This window comes from Stomoxys calcitrans, chromosome 1, assembly GCF_963082655.1.
Source record: "Stomoxys calcitrans chromosome 1, idStoCalc2.1, whole genome shotgun sequence".
NCBI classification, from domain to species: Eukaryota; Metazoa; Arthropoda; class Insecta; order Diptera; family Muscidae; genus Stomoxys; species Stomoxys calcitrans.
Window position 1 is genome coordinate 32,881,696 of NC_081552.1, and position 23,350 is coordinate 32,905,045.

Below are 23,350 nucleotides of genomic sequence, written 5' to 3' on the forward strand. Positions count from 1 at the left end.
CTAAAAAAGTGCTGTTTGTGGGTTAATTTGGAAAAGGAGTACCCCCAGACAATTGGTCCCGAAAATGGGTATCGATTCTTGCTCTAACCCCAATACCTTTCATTTAAGCTCCACATTGACATGGTCGGAAAATATGCCCGATTTAGGGGTCTTTTGGGGATTGGGGTGGTCTCCCAAACACTAAGCCCGGAAAATATATCGGCAACGTGCTCTATTCTCATATATCTATAAATCATTTATTTGAACCCCATATTGCCATTGGCCTCAAAATTGGATATCAAATTCGTTTTCAAATCTCATTTAAACTCCTTATTGCAAAAGTCAGCAATTATGTCCGGTTTGGGGTAATGGCCCAAAAAACTATCAATATTCAGTTCCACTCTCTTTACGACCCAAATTGTCTTGGTGAGCCAATACGTCCTATTTGGGGGTTGTTATGGTGGTGGGACGTCCTCTAGACAGTTGGTCCCTAATGTTGATAACAGATACGTGGTCTACTCCCAAATACCTTTAATTTGAGCCCCATATTTCCATAGTTGGTAAACATGACCGGTTTGGGGGGTGTTTGGGGGTGATGGGTGGCCACTCAGTGAGTTGGCCCTGGAAATATATATCGGATTCGTGCTCTCCTCTTAAAACCAACTTATTTGAGCCTCATATTGCAATAGTCATCAAATACTTCCTATTTGGGTGATGTTGTGGGGGTGGCGTGTCCCCATTGACACTTTTCCTGAATATTGATATCAGATTCGTGCTTTACTCCCAAAGACCTTTCATTTGAATCCCATATTGCTATGGTCGTAAATTTGTGCCCTTTGGGGGATGATTTTGGGAAGAGACGGCCCCCAAACACTTGCTCCCATATTTCGATATCAAATTCGAATTCTACTCTCAAATGCCTTTTATTGAAGTCCCATATTCCCATGGTCAGTAAAAAACTCCTGTTTGGGGGGAGTTTTGGGGAAGGGGTGGACCCCAAGAAACGTGGTCCCACATTTCAATATTAGATTCGTATTCTATTCGTAAATATTTTTCATTCGAGTCCCATATTGCCATGGTCGGTAAATATGTCAGATTTAGGGGTGTTTTTTTGGGGGTTGCGGTGGTCCCCCTAACATTTGGCCCGACAATGGGATATCACATGCGTTTCTTATCCTAAATACCTTTCATTTGAGTCCCATATTGTCGTGATTGGTCTAAGTATATGTTTGGTAGGTTTTAAGGTGGGGAGGCACCCATAGGGGCCCCATCCGAAATTTGGATACCATTTTTTTATTTTTAGGGTACTATATGAGAGCACACAAAATTTCGCTTAAATCGCACCAGCCCACTCCGAGATCTGGTGTTTCTGAAAATTAGGGTAAGGGGGAGGGTCCGCCCCCCCTTCAGATATAAAAAAATTTTGCACCCTAATTTCACCACGGGATCATTATGCACCATCTGTGAAAATTTCAAGAAAATCGGTTCAGCCGTTTCGGAGTCTATAAGGAACACACAAACATACAAACAAACATAAATTGATTTTTATATATAAGAAGATGGGGTCTTAGTCGAATATTTCCAGGTGTTACAAACAGAATGATGAAATTAGTGTACCCCTATCCTATGGTGGAGGGTATAAAAAAAAGAGATTACAATTTAACAAAATATTCTTTAAATATTGTATTGTGTATTGTTGGCCTTTTTACACCCTCCATCATAGGATGGTGGTATACTAATTTCGTCATTCTGTTTGTAACTACTCGAAATATTCGTCTGAGACCCCATAAAGTATATATATTCTTGATCGTCGTGACATTTTATGTCGATCTAGCCATGTCCCTCCGTGCGTCCGTCTGTCAGTCGAAAGCGCGTTAACTTTCGAAGGAGTAAAGCTAGCCGCTTGAAATTTTGCACAAATACTTCTTATTAGTGTAGGTCGGTTGGGATTGTAACTGGGCCATATCGGTCCATGTTTAGATATAGCTGCCATATAAACCGATCTTGGGTATTGACTTCTTGAGCCTCTAGAGTGCGCAATTCTTATACGATTGGGATGAAATTTTGCACGACGTGTTTTGTTATGAGATCCAACAACTGTGCCTAGTATGGTTCAAATCGGTCCATAACCTGATATAGTTGTCAGATAAACCGATCTTGGGTTTTGACTTCTTGAGCCTCTAGAGGGCACAATTCTTATCCGATTGGAATGAAATTTTGCACGACGTCTTTTGTTATGATATCTAACAACTGTGCCAAGTATGGTTCATATCGGTCCATAGCCTGATATAGCTCCCTTATAAACCCATCTTGGGTCTTGACTTCTTGAGCCTCTAGCGGGCACAATTCTCGTCCGATTTGACTGAAATTTTGCACGTGGTGTTTTGGTATTACTTCCAACATCTGCGCTAAGTTTGGTTCAAATTCGTATAAGTTTTGATAATGCTGCCATATAAACCGATCTTGGGTCTTGACTTCTTGAGCCTCTAGCGGGCACAATTCTCGTCCGATTTAAGTGAAATTGTGCACGTAGTGTTTTGGTATCACTTCCAACAACTGTGCTGAGCATGGTGAAAATCGGTCCATAACCTGATATAGCTGCCATATAAACGGATCTGGGATCTTGACTTCTTGAGCCTCACGAGGGCGCAATTCTTATCCGATTTAGCCGAAACTTTGCAAGAAGTGGTTTGTTATGACTTCCAACAACTGTGTCAAATATGGTTTTAGTTGGTCCATAACCTGATTTAGCTGCAATTTATACCCATCTGGGATCTTGACTTCTTGAGCCTCTAGAGCTCGCAATTATTATCCGATTCGCCTGAAATTTTGTACAACGACTTCTCTCCTTCAACATACGTGTAAATTATGGTTTGAATCGGTCTATAGCCTGATATAGTTCCCATATAAACCGATCTCCCTATTATACTTCTTGGGCCCCTAAAGGGCGCAATTTTAATTCGAATTGGGTGAAATTTTACAATTCTTTTCTCTTTAATCAAATGTTGGCCAAAAAGAGATACAGGGAAAAGAACTCGACAAATGCAATCCATGGTGGAGGGTATATAAGATTCGGCCCGGCCGAACTTAGTACGCTTTTACTTGTTTGATTATAATTTCGTGTATAGTTCGGCTTGAGGTCATGTACAATGATTAAAAATAGATGTCGGTGTTTTTTTTTTTCCAATATTTCGATTACAGCCGGTAATCTTCATCAGGGAATGGATAACTAAAGAGATTATAGTAACATCAAACAGACTTTAACAAAAGCACAGAGAAAAATTTATGAAATTGATTAAAATTTAACGTTTGAAACAGAAATTACATTTTAAAACAAGTGAACTTATCTCTTTCCCCACACAAGAATGACTGAAGCTTATTGTCTATTGCTTGTATTGTATTTTTGTATTAAGTTTCTGTATATTGGTGCACAGTGGTCTGTATCCGTTTTGTAGTTCATACGTTCGGCAATTGGGGTGTTAATTATGTGCAGCATTTCTAATGTGTGTCTTTTTTTGTAGTTAGGTTCTTGGGCTAATATCTTGATGTCCTTGAAATTTGGTACATGTCCTCGAGTTGCACAGTGGGCTGTGACTGCAGTCTTCTGTTCTAAACAACAATTAATTGTACATGACCTCCAGCCGAACTATCCACGAAATTAATATTCTCTAAATATTGGGTTGCCCAAAAAGTAATTGCGGATTTTTTAAAAGAATTTTAATGCATTTTTAATAAATCTTAGAATGAACTTTTTTTACACTTTTTTTCTAAAGCAAGCTAAAAGTAACAGCTGATAACTGACAGAAGAAAGAATGCAATTACAGAGTCACAAGCTGTGAACAAAATTTGTCAACGCCGACTATATGAAAAATCCGCAATTACTTTTTGGGCAACCCAACATAAAATGTTTGGACATTTTTGTAGAATATTTTGTTCACATAATATTTGCGATAATAATATTCGAAATTAAATATCTTTGGGAGATATTTCCCAATTCCTATTTTTTCTATATCTATATTCTTTGGATATTTTAAATTTGTACTAAAGATGAACGATATTCTCTGTCATGATCATCATATGGCTTCCTATTTTTTGGCTTTCATACTAACTCCTTTCTGAGATCACTGTGAAGTTTTTATAGCCTTTAGTTTCAATAGGAATATCTCCAACCAAAATCTCGTGAACATATAAAAAATGTTTAGCAATAGATTTTATGTTGTATGGTCTTATGCAAAAATAAAGGATGAAAAGGACATCTCTACACATTACAGGTTTGGAGCAATGCAAATTGGGCATTTACACTTTACAAGCCAACCAAAACAAATAAAGAAGCCTTATGACACTCGGCACCATGATGTGAGGTAAGCTAATGTAATGTTGCAGCAAAAGTTTACCAAAAAGGCTAAGGGATTTGCCAAAAAAGGAAACACTAACAACTTTTAATTACAAAATAAACAAAGAGGCAAAAGTTTAGCAATAACCAGGAAGTAGCAAAGAAAGATCAACAAAATAAAGACAGGGTCCAACTTGGAATATTTGCTATGCTGTCAAAGAAATGAAAATACAACAACAACAACAACAAAAAAGAGCATCTCATTCCAACTTACCTCATCGTTGGCAGCTGCATCTGGCATTGTGCCTAATTCGGTGCTGGGCGCATCGTTGGAAGTCATGTTTGCGGTATTTTCTTGGTTTCTGTTTCAGTTTCTATTTGTTCTCCCTATTTCTTTTGAGGAATAGGTAAAGGATATGAGGGCAGGCGGGTTTGGCAGTTGGTTACTACTTTGGGAAGACACTTTTTCGGCCAAAAGGAATGTAGAGTAATTCTTGTTTGCTGGGTTTCCTGGGAAGGCTATGTTGATATTGATTCCAAAAGTTTTTCGTTGTCACGTTTCGTTCTTTTTTTCAATAGAATTTCTTTCTTTTTTAGAGTTTTTGTTTTTTTTTTGTATGTATCACTATGAAATGTTTGACTTGTTAGATATTCCTGTAATTATTTGTAAGAAGGTTAAGAACATATTTCACTTGCAATTGCTTTTAATTTGTGGCATGTGGTTTGTTGCTTAACTCTTTGTGGGTGTTTCGTTTTTGCGTAGCTTTGTTTAAAGTTTAGTGGCTCTTCAGTTTCAGTTTATTCTGGGGTTTTTGAGCAGCACCAGATGGAGGTGTTATTAAGGTAGCTAATTGCTTTTCGATTTTAGTTCTCTTTGGTTTTTGTTTGCCTTTCGGTTGCCACCTACTATTTCATGGCTCTTCTCTACTATTATGTGTGGTAGCTGAAGACGCGCCCCGTTTTCAGCGAGATTTAATGAGATTTTATTAACCTTTCCAAAATTGAGTGCCAGTTGGAAAATTGGCTTACTGCCAAGACGTATAGACACGATTTTGTGGCAGCAAAAAAAAAAACAAATTATCGTACATAAGACCCAATGAGGTTTTTTAATAGGCAGAAGGTAAGCAAAATTAAATTGCAACAAAATTTGTCGATTTTATACTCACCACCAGAGATGGTCTGTACGTAGGTTTTTTTAGGTTTTCGACTGTCAAAACTTGTACACGTCGAAAACGTCATATGCTTGTATAAAACGTATTAAAAGTATTGGGTTGCCCAAAAAGTAATTGCGGATTTTTTAAAAGAAAGTAAATGCATTTTTAATAAAACTTAGAATGAACTTTAATCAAATATACTTTTTTGACACTTTTTTTCTAAAGCAAGCTAAAAGTAACAGCTGATAACTGACAGAAGAAAGAATGCAATTACAGAGTCACAAGCTGTGAAAAAATTTGTCAACGCCGACTATATGAAAAATCCGCAATTACTTTTTTGGGCAACCCAATATATATATTCTTGATCGTCTCGACTTTCTGAGTCGATCTAGGCATGTCCATCCATCCGCCCGTCTGTCGAAATCACAATAGCGGTCGACATGGCAGCTATATCCAAATCTGGACCGATTTGGGCCAAGTTTCATAAACATGTCGAAGAGCCTAACACTAAGCACTGTCCCAAATTTCGACGAAATCGGACAATAAATGCCTCTTTTATGGGCCCTAAACCTTAAATCGAGAGATCGGTCTATATGGCAGCTATATTCAAATCTAGACCGATCTGGGCAAAATTGAAGAAGGACGTCGAAGAGCCTAACTAAACTCACTGTCTCAAATTTCAGCGACATCAGAAAATAAATGCGTCTTTTATGGCCTCAAAACCTAAAACCTAGATATCGGTCTATATGGCAGCTATATCCAAATCTGGACCGATCTGTGCGATATTGCAAAAGTATGTCTAGGGGCTTAATTTCACTCACTGTCCCGAATTTCAGCGACTTCGGACAATAAATGAGCATTTTATGGGCCCAAAACCTTTAATCAGGAAATCGGTCTATATGGCAGTTATATCCAAATCTGAATCGATCTGGGCCAAATTGAAGACAACATGTCGAAGGGCCTAAGACAACTCACTGTCCCAAACTTCAGCAAAATCGGATAATAAATGTGGCTTTTATGGGCTTAAGACCCTAATTCGGAGGATCGGTCTATATGGCAGCTATATCCAAATCCGGACCGATCTGGCTCAAATTGACGAAGGATGTCGATGGGCCTAACACAATTCACTGTCTCGAATTTCATCAAAATCGGATAATAAATATGGCTTTTGTGGGCCTAAGACCCCAAATCGGAGGATCGGTCTATATGGCAGCTATATCCAAATCTGAACCGATCTAGGCAAAATTAACGAAGGAAGTCAAAGGGCCCAACACAACTTCTTGTTCCAAATTTCAGCAAAATCGGATAATATATGGGCTTATTCGATGTGTTGCAAACGGATATTTCGATGTGTTGCAAACGGAATGACAAAATGAATATACCCCCATCCGTCGGTGGTGGATATAAAAAGTATATTTGATTAAAGTTCATTCTAAGTTTTATTAAAAATGCATTTACTTTCTTTTCAAAAATCCGCAATTACTTTTTGGGCAATCCAATACTTTATGGGGTCTTAGACGAATATTTCGAGGTGTTACAAACGGAATGACTAGATTAGTATACCCCCATCCTATGGTGGTGTGTATAAAAACTGCGAAAATCGAACATACGTAACTCACGAAATTTTAAAATAACGGTATTATTTTTATACCCAACATCTCTTCTTAGGCAAAAAAGGATATAAGAGAAAATTTGCTCTGCTATTAGAGCGATATCAAGATATGATCCGGTTTAGACCACAATTAAATTATATGTTGGAGACCTGTGTAAAATGTCAGCCAATTCGAATAAGAATTGCGCCCTTCGGGGGCTCAAGAAGTAAAATAGAGAGATCGATTTATATGGGAGCTGTATCGGGCTATCGACCGATTCAGACCATAGTAAACACGTATGTTGATAGTCATGAGGGGATCCGTCGTACAAAATTTCAGGCAAATCGGATAATAATTGCGACCTCTACAGGCTCAAGAAGTCAAGACCCAAGATCGGTTTATATGGCAGCTATATCAGGTTATTGACCGATTTGAATCATACTTCGCACAAATGTTGGATATTATAACAAAACACGTCGTGCAAAATTTCATTCCAATCGGACAAGAATTGTACACTCTGGAGGCTCAAGAAGTCAAGACCCAAGATTGGTTTATATGGCAGCTATATCAGGTTATGAACCGATTTGAACCATACTTGGCACAAATGTTGGATGTCGTAAGAAAACACGTCGTGTTAAAATTCATTTAAATCGGATAAGAATTGCGCCCCCTAGAGGCTCAAGAAGTCAAGACCCATAGGACGGCGAGATACTAATCTAGTCATTACGTTTGTAGCACTTCGAAATATTGATCTAGGATGCCATAAAGTATATATGTTCCAGATAGTCTCGACATCCGGAGTTGTGATGTCTGTCGAAATCACGATAGCGGTCGAACGCGTAAAGCTAACCCCCCCCCTTGGAATTTTGCACAGATATTTAATATTGATGTAGGTCGTTGGGGAGTGCAAATGGGCCATATCGGTTCAGAGTTGGATATAGCTCCCATATCAATCGATCTCCCGATTTGACTTTTTTAGGCCCTGGAAGCCGTCATTTTTGTCCTATTTGGCTGAAAGTTAGCATGTGGTGTTCTGTTATGACTTCCAACAATCATGCAAAGTACGATCGAAATTGGCCATGAACCTGATATAGCTTCCATATAAACCGATCTCCCGATTTGACTTCTTAAGCCCCTGGAAACCTCAATTTTAATCCGAATGGTGTATAACCAAATGTAGCTCCTATAGTTTAGCAGAATCCATTTTGGTTGGTTCCCAAGATTCGGCCCAGCTCAATTTAGCACGCTTTTACTTTATTTTGATCAGACCAAGTATGTCTGTTTGACTGCATATGTATCTGTATATTTGACCTCTGTTAGTCCGTTGTGCATTCCGTCTTTTTCCTTGTCTGTTAGGCCTTCTTTCGGCCCGTCTGCTTGTCCGTCCCATCTTCCCGTCTGTTCATCTGTCAGTCCGTTTGTCTGTCCATCCTTCTGTCCGTCTGTTAGTCTGTGTGCCCATATTTCCGTCTTCCTGTCTGACTATCTGTCCGTCTGTCTGACTATCTGCCGGTCTGTTTGTCTGACTATCTGTCAGTCTGTCTGTCTGACTATCTGTCAGTCAGTCCGTCTGTCTATCTGTCTTTCCGTCCGTCTGTTTGTCTGTTCGTCTGTCAGTCTGTGTGTCCATCTGTCGTATGTCCGTGTGGCTGTTTATTTAAAAAAAAAAAAATTATAGAACCATTAGGTTTTGACCTTGAGTCATCCTATTTTAGTTGCTACCTATAAAGGAAAGTCGTGACAAGAACTTGCAAAAAAGATGCATGGTCGACGCTGTTTGTCGGTCGGTTCGTCTGTCTGGCTGTCTATTTTAAAAAATCCATCGAACTACTTTTTCCGACCTTAAGTCATTCTGTTTTAGTTACTATTTGTCAAGAAAATCGTGACAATAACATTAATAAAAGCAATGCATGTCGCCTATACGAGGGTTACCTTTTATATTTCGGGATTAGAGAACACAAAAACAAATATTGTCATCGAACACCGCTTTATTCTTTTTCAAAATATGCCCCATTTAGATCTATGCACTTTTGCATGCTTTTGAACCGATTGTCGAAGCATTTTTCCCACTCTGATTGGGGTATCTCCTAAACATGCATTCGGAACGCATCAACCGCTTCTTCAGGTGTCGAAAAACGTTGATCTCTCATTTTATTACGTACGTACGAGAATAAAAAGAAGACATGCGGTGCCAAGTCAGGGCTATACGGTAGATGACTCCTCAAATCGATGTTTTGAGTGCTCAACATGTAAAAGCGTGCTAAGTTCGGCCGGGCCGAATCTTATATACCCTCCACCATGGATCGCATTTGTCGAGTTCTTTTCCCGGCATCTCTTCTTAGGCAAAAAAGGATATAAGAGAAAATTTGCTCTGCTATTAGAGCGATATCAAGATATGATCCGGTTTAGACCACAATTAAATTATATGTTGGAGACCTGTGTAAAATGTCAGCCAATTCGAATAAGAATTGCGCCCTTCGGGGGCTCAAGAAGTAAAATAGAGAGATCGATTTATATGGGAGCTGTATCGGGCTATCGACCGATTCAGACCATAGTAAACACGTATGTTGATAGTCATGAGGGGATCCGTCGTACAAAATTTCAGGCAAATCGGATAATAATTGCGACCTCTACAGGCTCAAGAAGTCAAGACCCAAGATCGGTTTATATGGCAGCTATATCAGGTTATTGACCGATTTGAATCATACTTCGCACAAATGTTGGATATTATAACAAAACACGTCGTGCAAAATTTCATTCCAATCGGACAAGAATTGTACACTCTGGAGGCTCAAGAAGTCAAGACCCAAGATTGGTTTATATGGCAGCTATATCAGGTTATGAACCGATTTGAACCATACTTGGCACAAATGTTGGATGTCGTAAGAAAACACGTCGTGTTAAAATTCATTTAAATCGGATAAGAATTGCGCCCCCTAGAGGCTCAAGAAGTCAAGACCCAAGATCGGTTTATATGGCAGCTATATCAAAACATGGACCGATATGGCCCATTTACAATACCAACCGACCTACACTAATAAGAAGTATTTGTGCAAAATTTCAAGCGGCTAGCTTTACTTCTTCGGAGGTTAGCGTGCTTTCGACAGACAGACGGACGGACGGACATGGCTAGATCGACATAAAATGTCACGACGATCAAGAATATATATACTTTATGGGGTCTCAGACGAATATTTCGAGTAGTTACAAACAGAATGACGAAATTAGTATACCCCCCCCCCCCATCTTATGGTGGAGGGTATAAAAATGCAGTTGTTTCGTATTTTTGGAGCATTTCTTTCAACCAATCGACTCGAGCCTTTTTGGAGCGATTGACAAATTGTGTGGGATCGAAATATTGGCCTTGATTGCCATGACATTTTAGGTCGATATAGCAATGTCTGTCGGTCCGTCCGTCCCTCCATTTGTCTGTCTATCTGTCCTCCGTCCGTCCGTCCATCGAAAGCACGCTAACATTTTGCCCAAAAACTTTTTATTGGTGTAGGTCAGTTGGGATTGTTAATGGGCTAAACCGGTCCATGTTTCCGTATAGCTGCCATCTAAATCGATCTTGGCTCTTGACTTCTTGAGTCACTAGAGGGCGCAATTCTTATCCGATTTGGTTGAAATTTTGTCTATAACCTGATATAACTGTCATATAAACCGATCTGGGATCTTGACTTCTTGAGCCTCTGGGGCACGTAATTATTATCCGATTTGGCTGACATTTTGTACAATGGCTTCTACCATGACCTCAGCATACGTGTCAAATATGGGTCTAAACCGATTCATTAGCTGATATAGCTGCCATATAAACCGATCTCCCGATTTGACTTCTTGAGCTTCTATCCGATTGGCTGAAATTTTGCACGTACCATTTTGTTTTGACATTCAATACAAAATCGATTCTAAATCGATTCATGACTCGATACAGCTGCCATATGAAACATTCTCCCAATTAGACTATCTGTGCTTGAGGATTTTAACGCGATTTTACTTGTTATTACTAAAACTTGCCCTTTTCGTGCCCAAGGATTTCAAAAATCTAAATGACTCTTCAACGCTCTATTTATAAATCTATTATCAAGGATTTTTTTCTTCTGTTCTTCTTTTTAAGCCTTATCCTTTGAAATAGCTTAGGCCATTTTGGTATTATCTCATAAAGAATTCATTAAAGTATTACACAATAAATAAGTCACTGTTAATTTCATGGGTGCTTCAGCACCACATTATGGCCTAAAACTAAAACCAGAAATAGACCATAAAAGAAATCTTCACTTGCGACAACCAACATTACCCTCCTAAAGGCCCTCTAGCATATGCATCTAAAAATCCGCCAAACAAGGCCAAGAGAAGGAGAGAAGTGAGTGTTGTTCAGTATTTGATTTAAAAAGAAACTGATGGTGACCTTTACCCCGACAAGGATCATGAATTGTAAATCTGGTCATTTAATATTTAAATGTTGGCCAAATCTCTCAAAACCTTATACAACTAGAAGCAAACATTGGCCTACACTTGGAAAGCCAGCCAACACCAATACATTCACACATATGGAAGTATGCAAAAAGCTCCTCGAAACATCCGTTTGACGATTTTAAGGGCATTTCCGTTTATATTTCAGTGGCATTTTTATAGGCCTAGTTGTGTTTGTGAAAATGTGTTTTAGTGTTCGCCTCTGTGTGTGTGTGTGTGTGTGTGAGTGAAAGTGCGAATGTTGTTGCCCCTTTATAAGCACCATTTGCATGCAATTGACACAGAATTTGTTATTAACTTTTTCCCCAGCCCTTCATGGGGCTGCCTACACCTCCCCCAGACCCCATACTATTCAACAAACCCTTCTTTTCCGGCTTTTTGTTGAATGTTCATTTACATATGGGTTTTTATACATGTGTATGTGTAACGGTTTATTTGACTTCTTCAACTTTTCCGTGATTAGAGATTTAAAAGTACCTTATTTGCTGCCGCACACCCTACAGCAACATCAGAAACATCAACGCAAACGCTTAGTCAGACGGACAGACAGCAAAACATACAGAAACTATAGTAGAACAATGCCAACACAACACACACGCAATACCTTCACACACAGTCACTCATGGACATATGCAGCCATAGGCTTATTTTGACATTTAAAACAACAACAATGGGAAAACAGCGACGACGTTGAACACAACAACCATAAAAAAAAACAACAAACAGCCGAACACGGAATGTGGTGGGGCATTAAAAAATGTCTGCAAACGAGCGGAGGAAGACAGTGAGGAAGACATCAACAAAAATTCATTGTAAACCAGTAAGTAAAGGGAAAAGTCTATATAATACCCTACACCTACCCTATAAGTACAATGTGGGAGCTATAACTAATTATGAAGCAATCTTAATGGACCTCGGCGGATGGTTTCCGATGGGTTATTTAACAATCCGTATCAAATTTCGAGCAGATACGTTCCAATTGCAATAACCACGCTTCTCAAACGACAACATTACTGCAAATTTCCTAAAATCCGACGAACATATATACATGGGAGCTATATCCAAATCTGAACCGATTTTTACCAAACTTTTTAGATATTGTGGAAGTAGTCGAGGATAGCGTTGTGCAAAATTTTGGCAAGATTGCTCAATAAATGCGAGAGTAGAGTAGGAAACAATATTAACAAGAACAAGTAAAAAGGCGTTAAGTTCGGCCGGGCCGAACTTTGGATACCCACCACCTCGGGTATATATGTAAACCACCTTTCATCAAAATTCGGTGAAAATTTCATACCTTATACTCATATACCTCATACCGATCTGAACTATATACGACGCGGATGTCGAAAAGCCGAACATAAGTCACTGTGTCAAATTTCAGTGAAATCGGATTATAAATGCGCCTTTTATGGGGCCAGACTTTAAATCGAGATATCGGTCTACATGGCAGCTATATCCAAATCTGGACCGATTTGGGCCAAGTTGCATAAACATGTCGAAGAGCTTAACACTAAGCACTGTCCCAAATTTCGGCGAAATCGGACAATAAATGCCTCTTTTATGGGCCCTAAACCTTAAATCCAGAGATCGGTCTATATGGCAGCTATATTCAAATCTGGACCGATCTGGGCAAAATTGAAGAAGGACGTCGAAGAGCCTAACCAAACTCACTGTCTCAAATTTCAGCGACATCGGACAATAAATGCGTCTTTTATGGCCCCAAAACCTAAAACCTAGATATCGGTCTATATGGCAGCTATATCCAAATCTGAACCGATCTGTACGATATTGCAGAAGTATGTCAAGGGGCTTAACTTAACTCACTGTTCCAAATTTCGGCGACATCGGACAATAAATGAGCATTTTATGGGCCCAAAACCATAAATCAAGAAATCGGTCTATATGGCAGCTATATCCAAATTTGAACCGATCTGAACCAAATTGAAGAAATATGTCAAAGGGCCTAACACATCTCACTGTCCCAAATTTCAGCAAAATCGGAAAATAAATGTGGCTTTTATAGGCCTTACACCATAAATCGGAGGATCGATCTATATGGCAGCTATATCTAAATCTGGACGGATCTGAGCCACATTGACGGAGGATGTCGATGGGCCTAACACAACTCACTGTCCCGAATTTCAGCAAAATCGGTTAATAAATGTGGCTTTTATGGGCCTTAGGCCCTAAATCGGAGGATCGGTCTATATGGCAGCTATATCCAAATCTGAACCGATCTGGGCCAAATTGACGAAGGATGTTGAAGGGCCTAACACAACTCACTGTCCCGAATTTCATCAAAATCGGATAATAAATGTGGCTTTTGTGGGCCTAAGACCCCAAATCGGAGGATCGGTCTATATGGCAGCTATATCCAAATCTGGACCGATCGGGGCCAAACTGAAGAAAGATGTCGACGGGCCTAACACAACTCACTGTCCCGAATTTCATCAAAATCGGATAATAAATGTGGCTTTTGTGGGCCTAAGACCCCAAATCGGAGGATCGGTCTATATGGCAGCTATATCCAAATCTGGACCGATCGGGCCCAAATTCACGAAGGATGTTGAAGGGCCTAACACAACTCACTGTCCCAAATTTCAGCAAAATCGGATAATAAATGTGGCTTTTATTGGCCTAAGACCCTAAATCGGCGTATCGGTCTATATGGGGGCTATATCAAGATATAGTCCGATATAGCCCATCTTCGAACTTAACCTGCTTATGGACAAAAAAAGAATCTGTGCAAAATTTCAGCTCAATATCTCTATTTTTGAAGACTGTAGCGTGATTTCAACAGACAGACGGACAGACGGACAGACGGACGGACATGTCTAGATCGTCTTAGATTTTTACGCTGATCAAGAATATATATACTTTATAGGGTCGGAAATGGATATTTCGATGTGTTGCAAACGGAATGACAAAATGAATATACCCCCATCCGTCGGTGGTGGGTATAAAAAGCATGCTAAGTTTGGCCGGGCCGAATCTTAGAAACCCACCACCATAGATTCTACTAAAAATATATACAATCTAAATTTAGTTGAAGGGCAAAATCTTATTCTACATATCAAACTTCGGCAAAACCAGCACAAATTAAAGCTTCTAGAAACCGAACAAGGGTAATCAAGAGATCGGTTAATATGGAAGCTATATCAGGTTACAGACTGATTTGAACCGTCCAACGTAGAGTTGTTAGAAGTCGTAAGAGAACACTACCTGCAAAATTTCAGCCAAATCGGACAAAACTTGCGGCTTATAAGGCCTCAAGAAGTCAAACCGAGAGATCGGTTTATATTGGGGCTATATCAGGTTATAGACCTATTTGGATCACACTTGGCACAGTTGTTGCAAGTCATAAGAGAAAACTATGTGCATAATTTGAGCCAAATCGGACAACAATTGTGGTTTCCAGGGGCTCAAGAAGTCAAACCGGGAGATCGGTTTATATGGGGGCTATATCAGGTTATATAGACCGATTTGAACCGTACTTGGCAACACTATCTGCAACACTTTAGCCAAATCGGACGAAAATTGCGGCTTGTAATGGCTCAATAATATGAGGCTTCATAATTTGTGGATATCGGAAGGGGGGGGGGGGGGGGGCGGACTCTCCCCCTTACCCCAAAAGTGCGACTCAAAAGTAAAAGAGGACCAATCGTTACAATAGGGGATTCAAATGAAAGATGTTCAGGAGTAGAGTACGAATTTTATATTAAAAAATGGGTCCAATTAACTGGGGGGCCGCCCCAACCCTAAAACACCCTAAAAAAGGTTTACTGGACAATAATGACAATATGGGACTCGAATGAATGGTATTCGGGTGTAGATTCCAAATATGGTCGGGAAGAAGGTATAGGCTTTACAATTTGTTGATATGTTGGAAGGGGTTGAACCCTCCCTCGTTGCCCCAAAAACACCACCAAAATCATAAGTGGACCGATAGAGACAATATAAAAGCTATAGGAGAGTAGAATATGAGTATGGTATTAAAAATCCCCAATTAATGTGTGGGGAGACAAATAAATGTAGGCTGCCATACCCCAAAAATTATGACGTTCAGCGTTATAGGAGGAGTTGCATATCGAAACGTTAAGATTGCAACCATTTCTAGCGCATCGGTAGACAAGACCTATCGACGTGCTGCTGGGCAACAAATTTTTGTTCAAAATTTTACATGGTTTAATAGCAAGAACTATCGCCCCCGCATCAAATATATAGACTGGCAAATTAGTTCTTTACAACGGAAAATCGTTTTATATGGCAATTTGATTTGACTTAAAAAAAAAAGACTAAATGATGTCTATTTAATAGGTAGTCATATAGTCGTTTATAGACAACTACCACATAAGGATCAATGTTATAGGCGTTGAGCCACTCCAAGCGAGTAGCATTAACATTTAAATTAGCGCCATCTACTGGCTGTTTTCAATTGGATTTTGTTGATCCATCAGCCAGTGAATGGCGCTAATTTAGAGAAGCCAACATGAGATCATATAGCATTTATTTTTGTTATGACAACCTATCGATTCTTTGAATAAGGGGGAAAAAAAATATGGGAGTTTTGTTGCGGTATTGTTTTTGAACTTTCCCACCCTCCTCCTTACCCTAATTTTCAAAAACACCAGATCTGGGATATGGGTAAAGCGATTTAAGCGAAATTTTGTTTGCACACTAACAGTCACCTAAAACCAGAAATCTGGGGTGGGGTGCGAGGGCCGCCCATCTTCAAAACCCGCCAAACGGGTTTATAGACTAATCACAACAATATGGGTATCAAATTAAAGGTATTTGAGAGTAGAAAACTAAGTGTTTCGTGGTCACCCACACCCAAAAACCCCTCAAATCAGACATATTTACCGACGATGGCAGCATGGATTTTAAATGAAAGGTCTTTGGGAGTAGAGCACAATATTGACTTTCAATGAAAATTGGAGTACATTTTCAATCCCAGTTAGGCAGAAATTTACAAATTTAGAGTACTTTTCTTCAACATAGCATTACCGGGCGCAGCAGAGTGGGCCGGGCTTATGCAGAAATAAATTTTTACATTTCGTTTTGATACTAGTTTTAAGAAATTTTCTATGAACATATTTTTTTTTTTTTTTTGAATAAATTCTAAAATAAATTTAAACGAAATTATTTCTCAATAAAATCTTTGCAACATTATTTTCTTTTTATAACCAACTCCACAGGATGAGCGCATACTTTACTAGTCATTCTATAGATAACACCTCAAAATATTGATTTGTGACCCTTGGAAGTATGTTCATATATTTTTGACGGTGTTCTCCTTCCAAGTCGATCTAGTCATGTCTCTACATTTTTTTCCATTTCACAACACTGTGCTGCTATGTAGTTTGTCAATGCCATGTCTTGATGTCTACCGATATGTGACAGTGTCTGTGTTGTTGTTCTTCATGTCGCTCACTCTTTTACGTAGCATGTTGGCATGTTTGCCTTAAGGCACCAACACTCAAAGACACACACATGTGTGTGTGTATTGACGCTTCCGGCATACCAGTGTTGTTATATTTTTTTTTTTGTTTTTTTTTGAAAAAGAAGAGAAATGGTAAAAAAATATACAAACTATGGCATAAATGGGCAAAAACCTAAATGTTAACCGTTAGGGTAGGCATAAGAAAAATCTGAAAGAAAATTGATGGGGAGGACGGACTTTGTTTATTTTTGCAAGATGATTTGCTAGCCCCCTAATGGAGCCACTTGAACCGTTGAGAAATGCTTTTACTCTAAGGGACAAGGAAGTTAGAATAGAGCTACAAAAATACCACTAACAAGTAAAAGGGTGCTAAGTTCGGCCGGGCCGAATTTTAGGAACCCACCACCATGGTTGTACAAAATATATTTAGTTGAAGGGCATTATTAAAAATTTCTGTCAAACCATCAAAAATTAAAGCTTCTAGGAACCAAACAAGGATGATCGAGAGACTCCTGTATATGGGAGTAATATCAGGTGACAGACTGATTTGGACGATATTTGACACAGTTATTGGAAGTCATAACGGAACAAAACATGAAAAATTTCAGCCAAATGGGACAAAAATAGCGGCTAGTAAGGGTTTAAGAAGTCAAATCGGGAGAACGGTTTATATGGGAGCTATATCAGGTTATATACCGATTTAGACCGTACTTGGCACATTTGTTGAAAGTCATAACAAAACACTGCATGCTCAATTTCAACCAAATCGGACAAAAATTGCTACTTGTTAGGGCTCAAGAAATCAAATCGGGAGTTATATCAGGTTATATACCGATTTGGACCGTACTTTCAACAGTTATTAGAAGTATTACCAGAACACTTCATCAAGAATACTTTATGAGGTCTTAGATGAATATTTCGAGGTGTTACCAACGGAATGACTAGATTAGTATACGCCCATCCTATGGTGGTGGGTTTAAAAGTACTGCTAACATGTAAAAGCGTGCTAAGTTCGTCCCGGCCGAATCTTGGGAACGCACCACCATGGATTCTGCTAAAAATTTATAAAAACTAAATTTAGTTGAAGGGCATCATTTTATTCCATGTACCAAATTTCTGTCAAATTAAAAATTAAAGCCAAATTAAATAAGAATTTCGCCTTCTCTAGAGTCAAGGAATCAAATTGTCCCCTTAAGAGGCTCAAGAAGTACAACCAGAAGATGGGTTATATGGGAGCTACTTTACTTTACTTACTGACGGACAGACAGACGGACGGATGCATATAGCAAGATCGACTTAAAAAATCGTCATGACGCTTAGGAACAAATTTACTCAATTCGGTCTTAGATAACAATTCGAGGAGGGTGTGACAAACGAGGTGTTACACAATTTTGTCCATCAGAAATTTGTCAAATTTTTATCAATGTAGAAAATCTTAAATTTCTATTGAAAATTTTCTTATACCTGAAAATCAAATGTTGTCAAATATAATTGTGTGTAGCATTCGCTCAGAAACGCTAAGATAGCCAATTTAGTTTCAATAGAAAAATTTGTCTTTGGAATATTTGTATTGTCCACATTAAAAAAAATCATAAAAATTATACTTTAATGCCACAAAAAATTTAAAAATTTTTTTTTCCCATTAAATTTTAAATCCATAGAAAATTTTACCAAACTTCTTTTTCCATAGAAAGTTTTGGAAAATTTCTATAGAAAATCTCATTGAAGTTTTATAACCACAGTTTTAGTAAAATTTGATTTCTATGGGAAATTTGTCATAAACTGTTTTTTTTTTTTGAAATTTTTTAAAAATTTTATTTTTATGGAGATTTCTGTAAATATTTTATTGTTTCAGAAAATTTTTGTCAAAAATTTTATTTTAGAAAATTTTGTTAAAAATTTTATTTTAGAAAATTTTTGTTTAAATTTTTATAAAAAAAAATTTTTAAAAAATTTTTTTTTAGAAATTTTTATTAAAAATGTTATTTTAAAAAATTTTTCAAAAATGTTATTTTAGAAAATTTTGTTAAAAATTTTATTTTAGAAAATTTTGTTAAAAATTTTGTTAAAATTTTTATTTTAGAAAATTTTTTTAAAAATTTTATAAAAAAAACTTGTCAACATTTTATTTTTATAGAAAACTAACCCGGTTCTTGCTCGCTCCGCAGTGCCTTCTTTAATGCTCTTATACCTTTTATTTGAGCCCTATATTGAAATGGTCGATATAGAAGTCCTGTTTTGGTAGAGTTTCAAGATGGGAACATTTTGCCCCGCATGTGGGTATCGAATTCGTGTCATTGAAGCGCAGAGGCAAGCAAGTCTGACAACATTGGAAAAATTTTAGGTAGTGGTTTTATCCCCTCCTTATGTTGCGACATTTGTGAGGTACTAAGCCATGCATGGAAGTAATGTAAAAAGGAGGTCTTTTATCATAAGAGTTTAAACTTGAATCGGACAGCTCTCACTGATATGTGAGAAGTTGGCCCCTTTTCTTTAATGAAATGTTTATTGTCTCTTAGAAAATTTGTCTTTAGAGAAAATTTCTTAGAAATTTTGTCTTTAGAGAAAATTTCTTAGAAATTTTGTCTTTAGAGAAAATTTCTTAGAAATTTTGTCTTTAGAGAAAATTTCTTAGAAATTTTGTCTTTAGAGAAAATTTCTTAGAAATTTTGTCTTTAGAGAAAATTTCTTAGAAATTTTGTCTTTAGAGAAAATTTCTTAGAAATTTTGTATTTAGAGAAAATTTCTTAGAAATTTTGTATTTAGAGAAAATTTCTTAGAAATTTTGTATTTAGAGAAAATTTCTTAGAAATTTTGTGTTTAGAGAAAATTTCTTAGAAATTTTGTCTTTAGAGAAAATTTCTTAGAAATTTTGTCTTTAGAGAAAATTTCTTAGAAATTTTGTCTTTAGAGAAAATTTCTTAGAAATTTTGTCTTTAGAGAAAATTTCTGAGAAATTTTGTCCCTAGAGAAAATTTCTTAGAAATTTTGTCTTTAGAGAAAATTTCTTAGAAATTTTGTCTTTAGAGAAAATTTCTTAGAAATTTTGTCTTTAGAGAAAATTTCTTAGAAATTTTGCTTTTAGAGAAAATTTTTTAGAAATTTTGTCTTTAGAGAAAATTTCTTAGAAATTTTGTCTTTAGAGAAAATTTCTTAGAAATTTTGTCTTTAGAGAAAATTTCTTAGAAATTTTGTCTTTAGAGAAAATTTCTTAGAAATTTTGTCTTTAGAGAAAATTTCTTAAAAATTTTGTCTTTTTGTCATTTGTGACAATTGTGTGGCCTTAAGGTTACCTTCATAATTTTTTTTTTAAAAATTCACTTTCGATACCAAGCGATATGCTTGAATGAATGGAGCGATTGCTCATAGCTAAGACTAAGGTAAGGAGGAAAGACTGAAACCTGCTGACTTGCATTGCAAACGAGAGTAGGAACGATAAAAACGCATTTGCATGGCTATACACACACACACACACACACACTCATGTGTAAATGTCGCTTTGCATGTTTCTCCTCGATATGGTTGGTTTCTACCAACTGTCTCTCTCTCCCTCTCTCTTGCCACTCATGAATGTTGTTGTGCTGTATGACAAATGCATTGAACGCATTGCGCGTGTGTGTGTGTGTGTGTGTGAGTTTGATAGTGACTTGAAGAATAATGCACAAATACTTGTTTTCCATTTCAATAGGAGAACTTGAACAGTTTCTTCTACATCTCCATCATCAGTGGCACCCAGACTTTGTTGTTGTCATAGCCCCTTTCATATGTATATGAATATCATTTTGAAGCTATGGCACCACATTTTGTAGCTCATATATCGATGGTTTATTGATTGCAAGGAAAATGGAATAAACCTAACAATATTATCTGCCACGTTTTCACTTTCTTCTGTGCTGCAGGCAACAAGGTATGACAATTTGTTGAGACTCACAATTGAGGCTATGCCAATTGAGGGTATGCATCCTCTTAAAGGACATGACTGAGTAGCTTGCCTTGTTTGAAAGACAGAGTTATAAGAAATGCAAAACCAACTTTTTGCTTGAGTGCCCCGTTATAAGTTCTCTTTGAGGCTAGCATTGCTTGTCTTACTAATTCTTAGGCCAAGGTGGAGGCAAATGAAGGATCTTCTTGTCATAGGAATGCGCGTGATTCCATTATGAATTCCATTAATTTTGGTGGATATGTTGCAGGGGCTTAAGTTGTGCATGTTTTTTAATTGGGTCTTGTGCATTCTGTATTCTGCATTCCATTTTTCCTTTGCTTTCTTTCTTTACAAATGTCAATGTCATTGCGCTGGTGTATTGTGGTGCGGTATCAGTGTCGAGTAGTGAATATCTTTTGAATTTCATACAACTGCATATTTTAAGACCGCGAAAAAAGTACTAACACGTCGCATGGAATTACTATTGTAAAAACGCAGTGTATAATTTACTTTTGTTTGAAGGTCGTCGGCTTAATTTGAGAACACGACATTGAAGGAGAGATTTGAATAAAAACTTCAAAAACACGAAAAAGCGCGCTATCAGGTTAAAGATTAATTTAGACGATACTTGGTACAGTTGCTGGACGTCATGCTAAAACGACACGTGAAAAATTTCAATCAAATTATATTACAATCGCGCCCTCTAGAGGCTCAAGAAGTCTAATCGGGTGATCGGTTTATATGACACAGTTGTTGGAAGTAATACCTGTGGGTATAAAAAGAATAAGTAAAAGTGTGAAGGCCACCGTAGCACAGAGGTTAGCGTGTCCGCCTATGATGCTGAACGACTGGGTTCGAACCCTGATGAGACCATCATAAAATTTTCAACGGTGGTTATACCCTCCTAATGCAGGCGACATTTGTGAGGTACTAAGCCATGTAAAAAACTTCTCCCCAAATGGGCATCGCACTGCGGCACCCCGGCAAACTCGGCTATAAAAAGAGGCCCCTTATCATTGGGCTTAAACATTAATCGGACAGTACTCATTGATATGTGAGATTTAGGGGTGTTTTGGGGAGTGGGGTGGTCTTTTAAACACTTAGCCCTGAAAATATATCAGTATCGTGCTCTACTTGGCCTCAAAATTGGATATAAAGTTCGGTTTCTAATCTCAAATTCCTTTCATTTAAACCCCTTATTGCAAATATCAGCAAATGTGTCCGATTTGGGGTATGGGCCCTTAAAACTATCAATATCGAGCTTCACTCTCTTAAAAAACCCAATTATGGAGTTGTAATGGGGGTGGGACGTCCCCTAGGTAGTTGGTACCGAATGTTGACATCAGATTTGTGGCCTACTCCCAAAAAGATTTCATTTGAGCCCCACATTGACATGGTCAGTAAATATGTCCGATTTAGGGGTTTTTGGGGGATAAGGAGGCCACAAAATTTATATATAAGACGTGTTCTACTCCAAAATACCTCTTATTTGAGCCTCCTATTGCAATGGTCAAAAACGTACTATTTCGGTGGTATTATGGGGGTGGAATGACCTCATAGACAGTTTCTCTAGAATATTGATATCAGATTCGTGCTTTACTCCCAAATACCTTTCATTTGAGCTCCATATTGCTATGGTCGTAGATTTTTCATCTTTGGTGAGTGTTTTGAGGTAGGGCCGGTGCCCCAAATACATGATCCCACATTTGGATATCAGATTCATATTCTACTCCCAGTTACCCTCATTTGAACCCCATATTGTGATGGTCAGTAAATAATTGCTGTTTGTGGGGTATTTTGGGGAAGGGGTAGACTCACAGAAAAATTTTCCGAAAGTCGGTATCAATTTCGTGTTCTAATTTTCAATACCTTTCATTTGAGCCCCACATTGATATGGTCGAAAATATGTCCCAATTAGGGGTGTTTTAGGAGTTTGGGTGGTCCCCCAAACACTTGGTCCAATAATTGGACATCATATACGTTTTCTAATCTTATATGCCTTTCTTTTGAGTCCCATATTCTCGTGACTGGTCTTTATATATATATATTCAGTAGGCTTTGGGGATGGGGCGAATTTGACCATGAATATTCCATTAAGATACAGGGGCAAACTTCTTACATATCAACGAGTGCTGTCCGATTCAAGTTTAAGCTCAATGATAAAGGCCGAACGGCGTGCCGCAGTGCGACAACTCTTTGTCGCCAGCATTTGGAGGGGATAACCATCGCTGAAAATTTTCATGATGTTTTCGACGGGATTCGAACCCAGGCGATCAGTGTCATTGGCGGACTGCGCTACGGTGACCCCCTAGGTACCCTATCCGAAATTTGGATACCAAATTTTTGTTTTTAGATTACTATTGGAGAGCACACAGTGCGACACCTCATAGTCGCCAGCATTTGGAGGGGATAACCATCGCTGAAAATGTTCGTGATGTTCTCGCCAGGATTCGA

At 38.0% G+C, this 23,350-nt stretch overlaps 1 protein-coding gene across 3 annotated transcripts in view; it reads right to left on the reverse strand.

Annotated features, from left to right (window-relative positions):
- LOC106093809 (venom dipeptidyl peptidase 4) overlaps window positions 1-23,350 on the reverse strand; it is a 638,446-nt gene that overhangs the window by 48,091 nt on the left and 567,005 nt on the right. The window contains exon 3 of one of the 3 annotated variants that reach the window (XM_059360850.1): window positions 4,587-4,966. The exons of the other annotated variants lie outside the window; for them this stretch is intronic. Coding sequence (XP_059216833.1) covers window positions 4,587-4,652 — 66 coding nt within the window. The 5' untranslated portion in view covers window positions 4,653-4,966. The remainder of the gene's footprint in view (window positions 1-4,586; window positions 4,967-23,350) is intronic. 3 annotated transcript variants of the gene reach the window in all.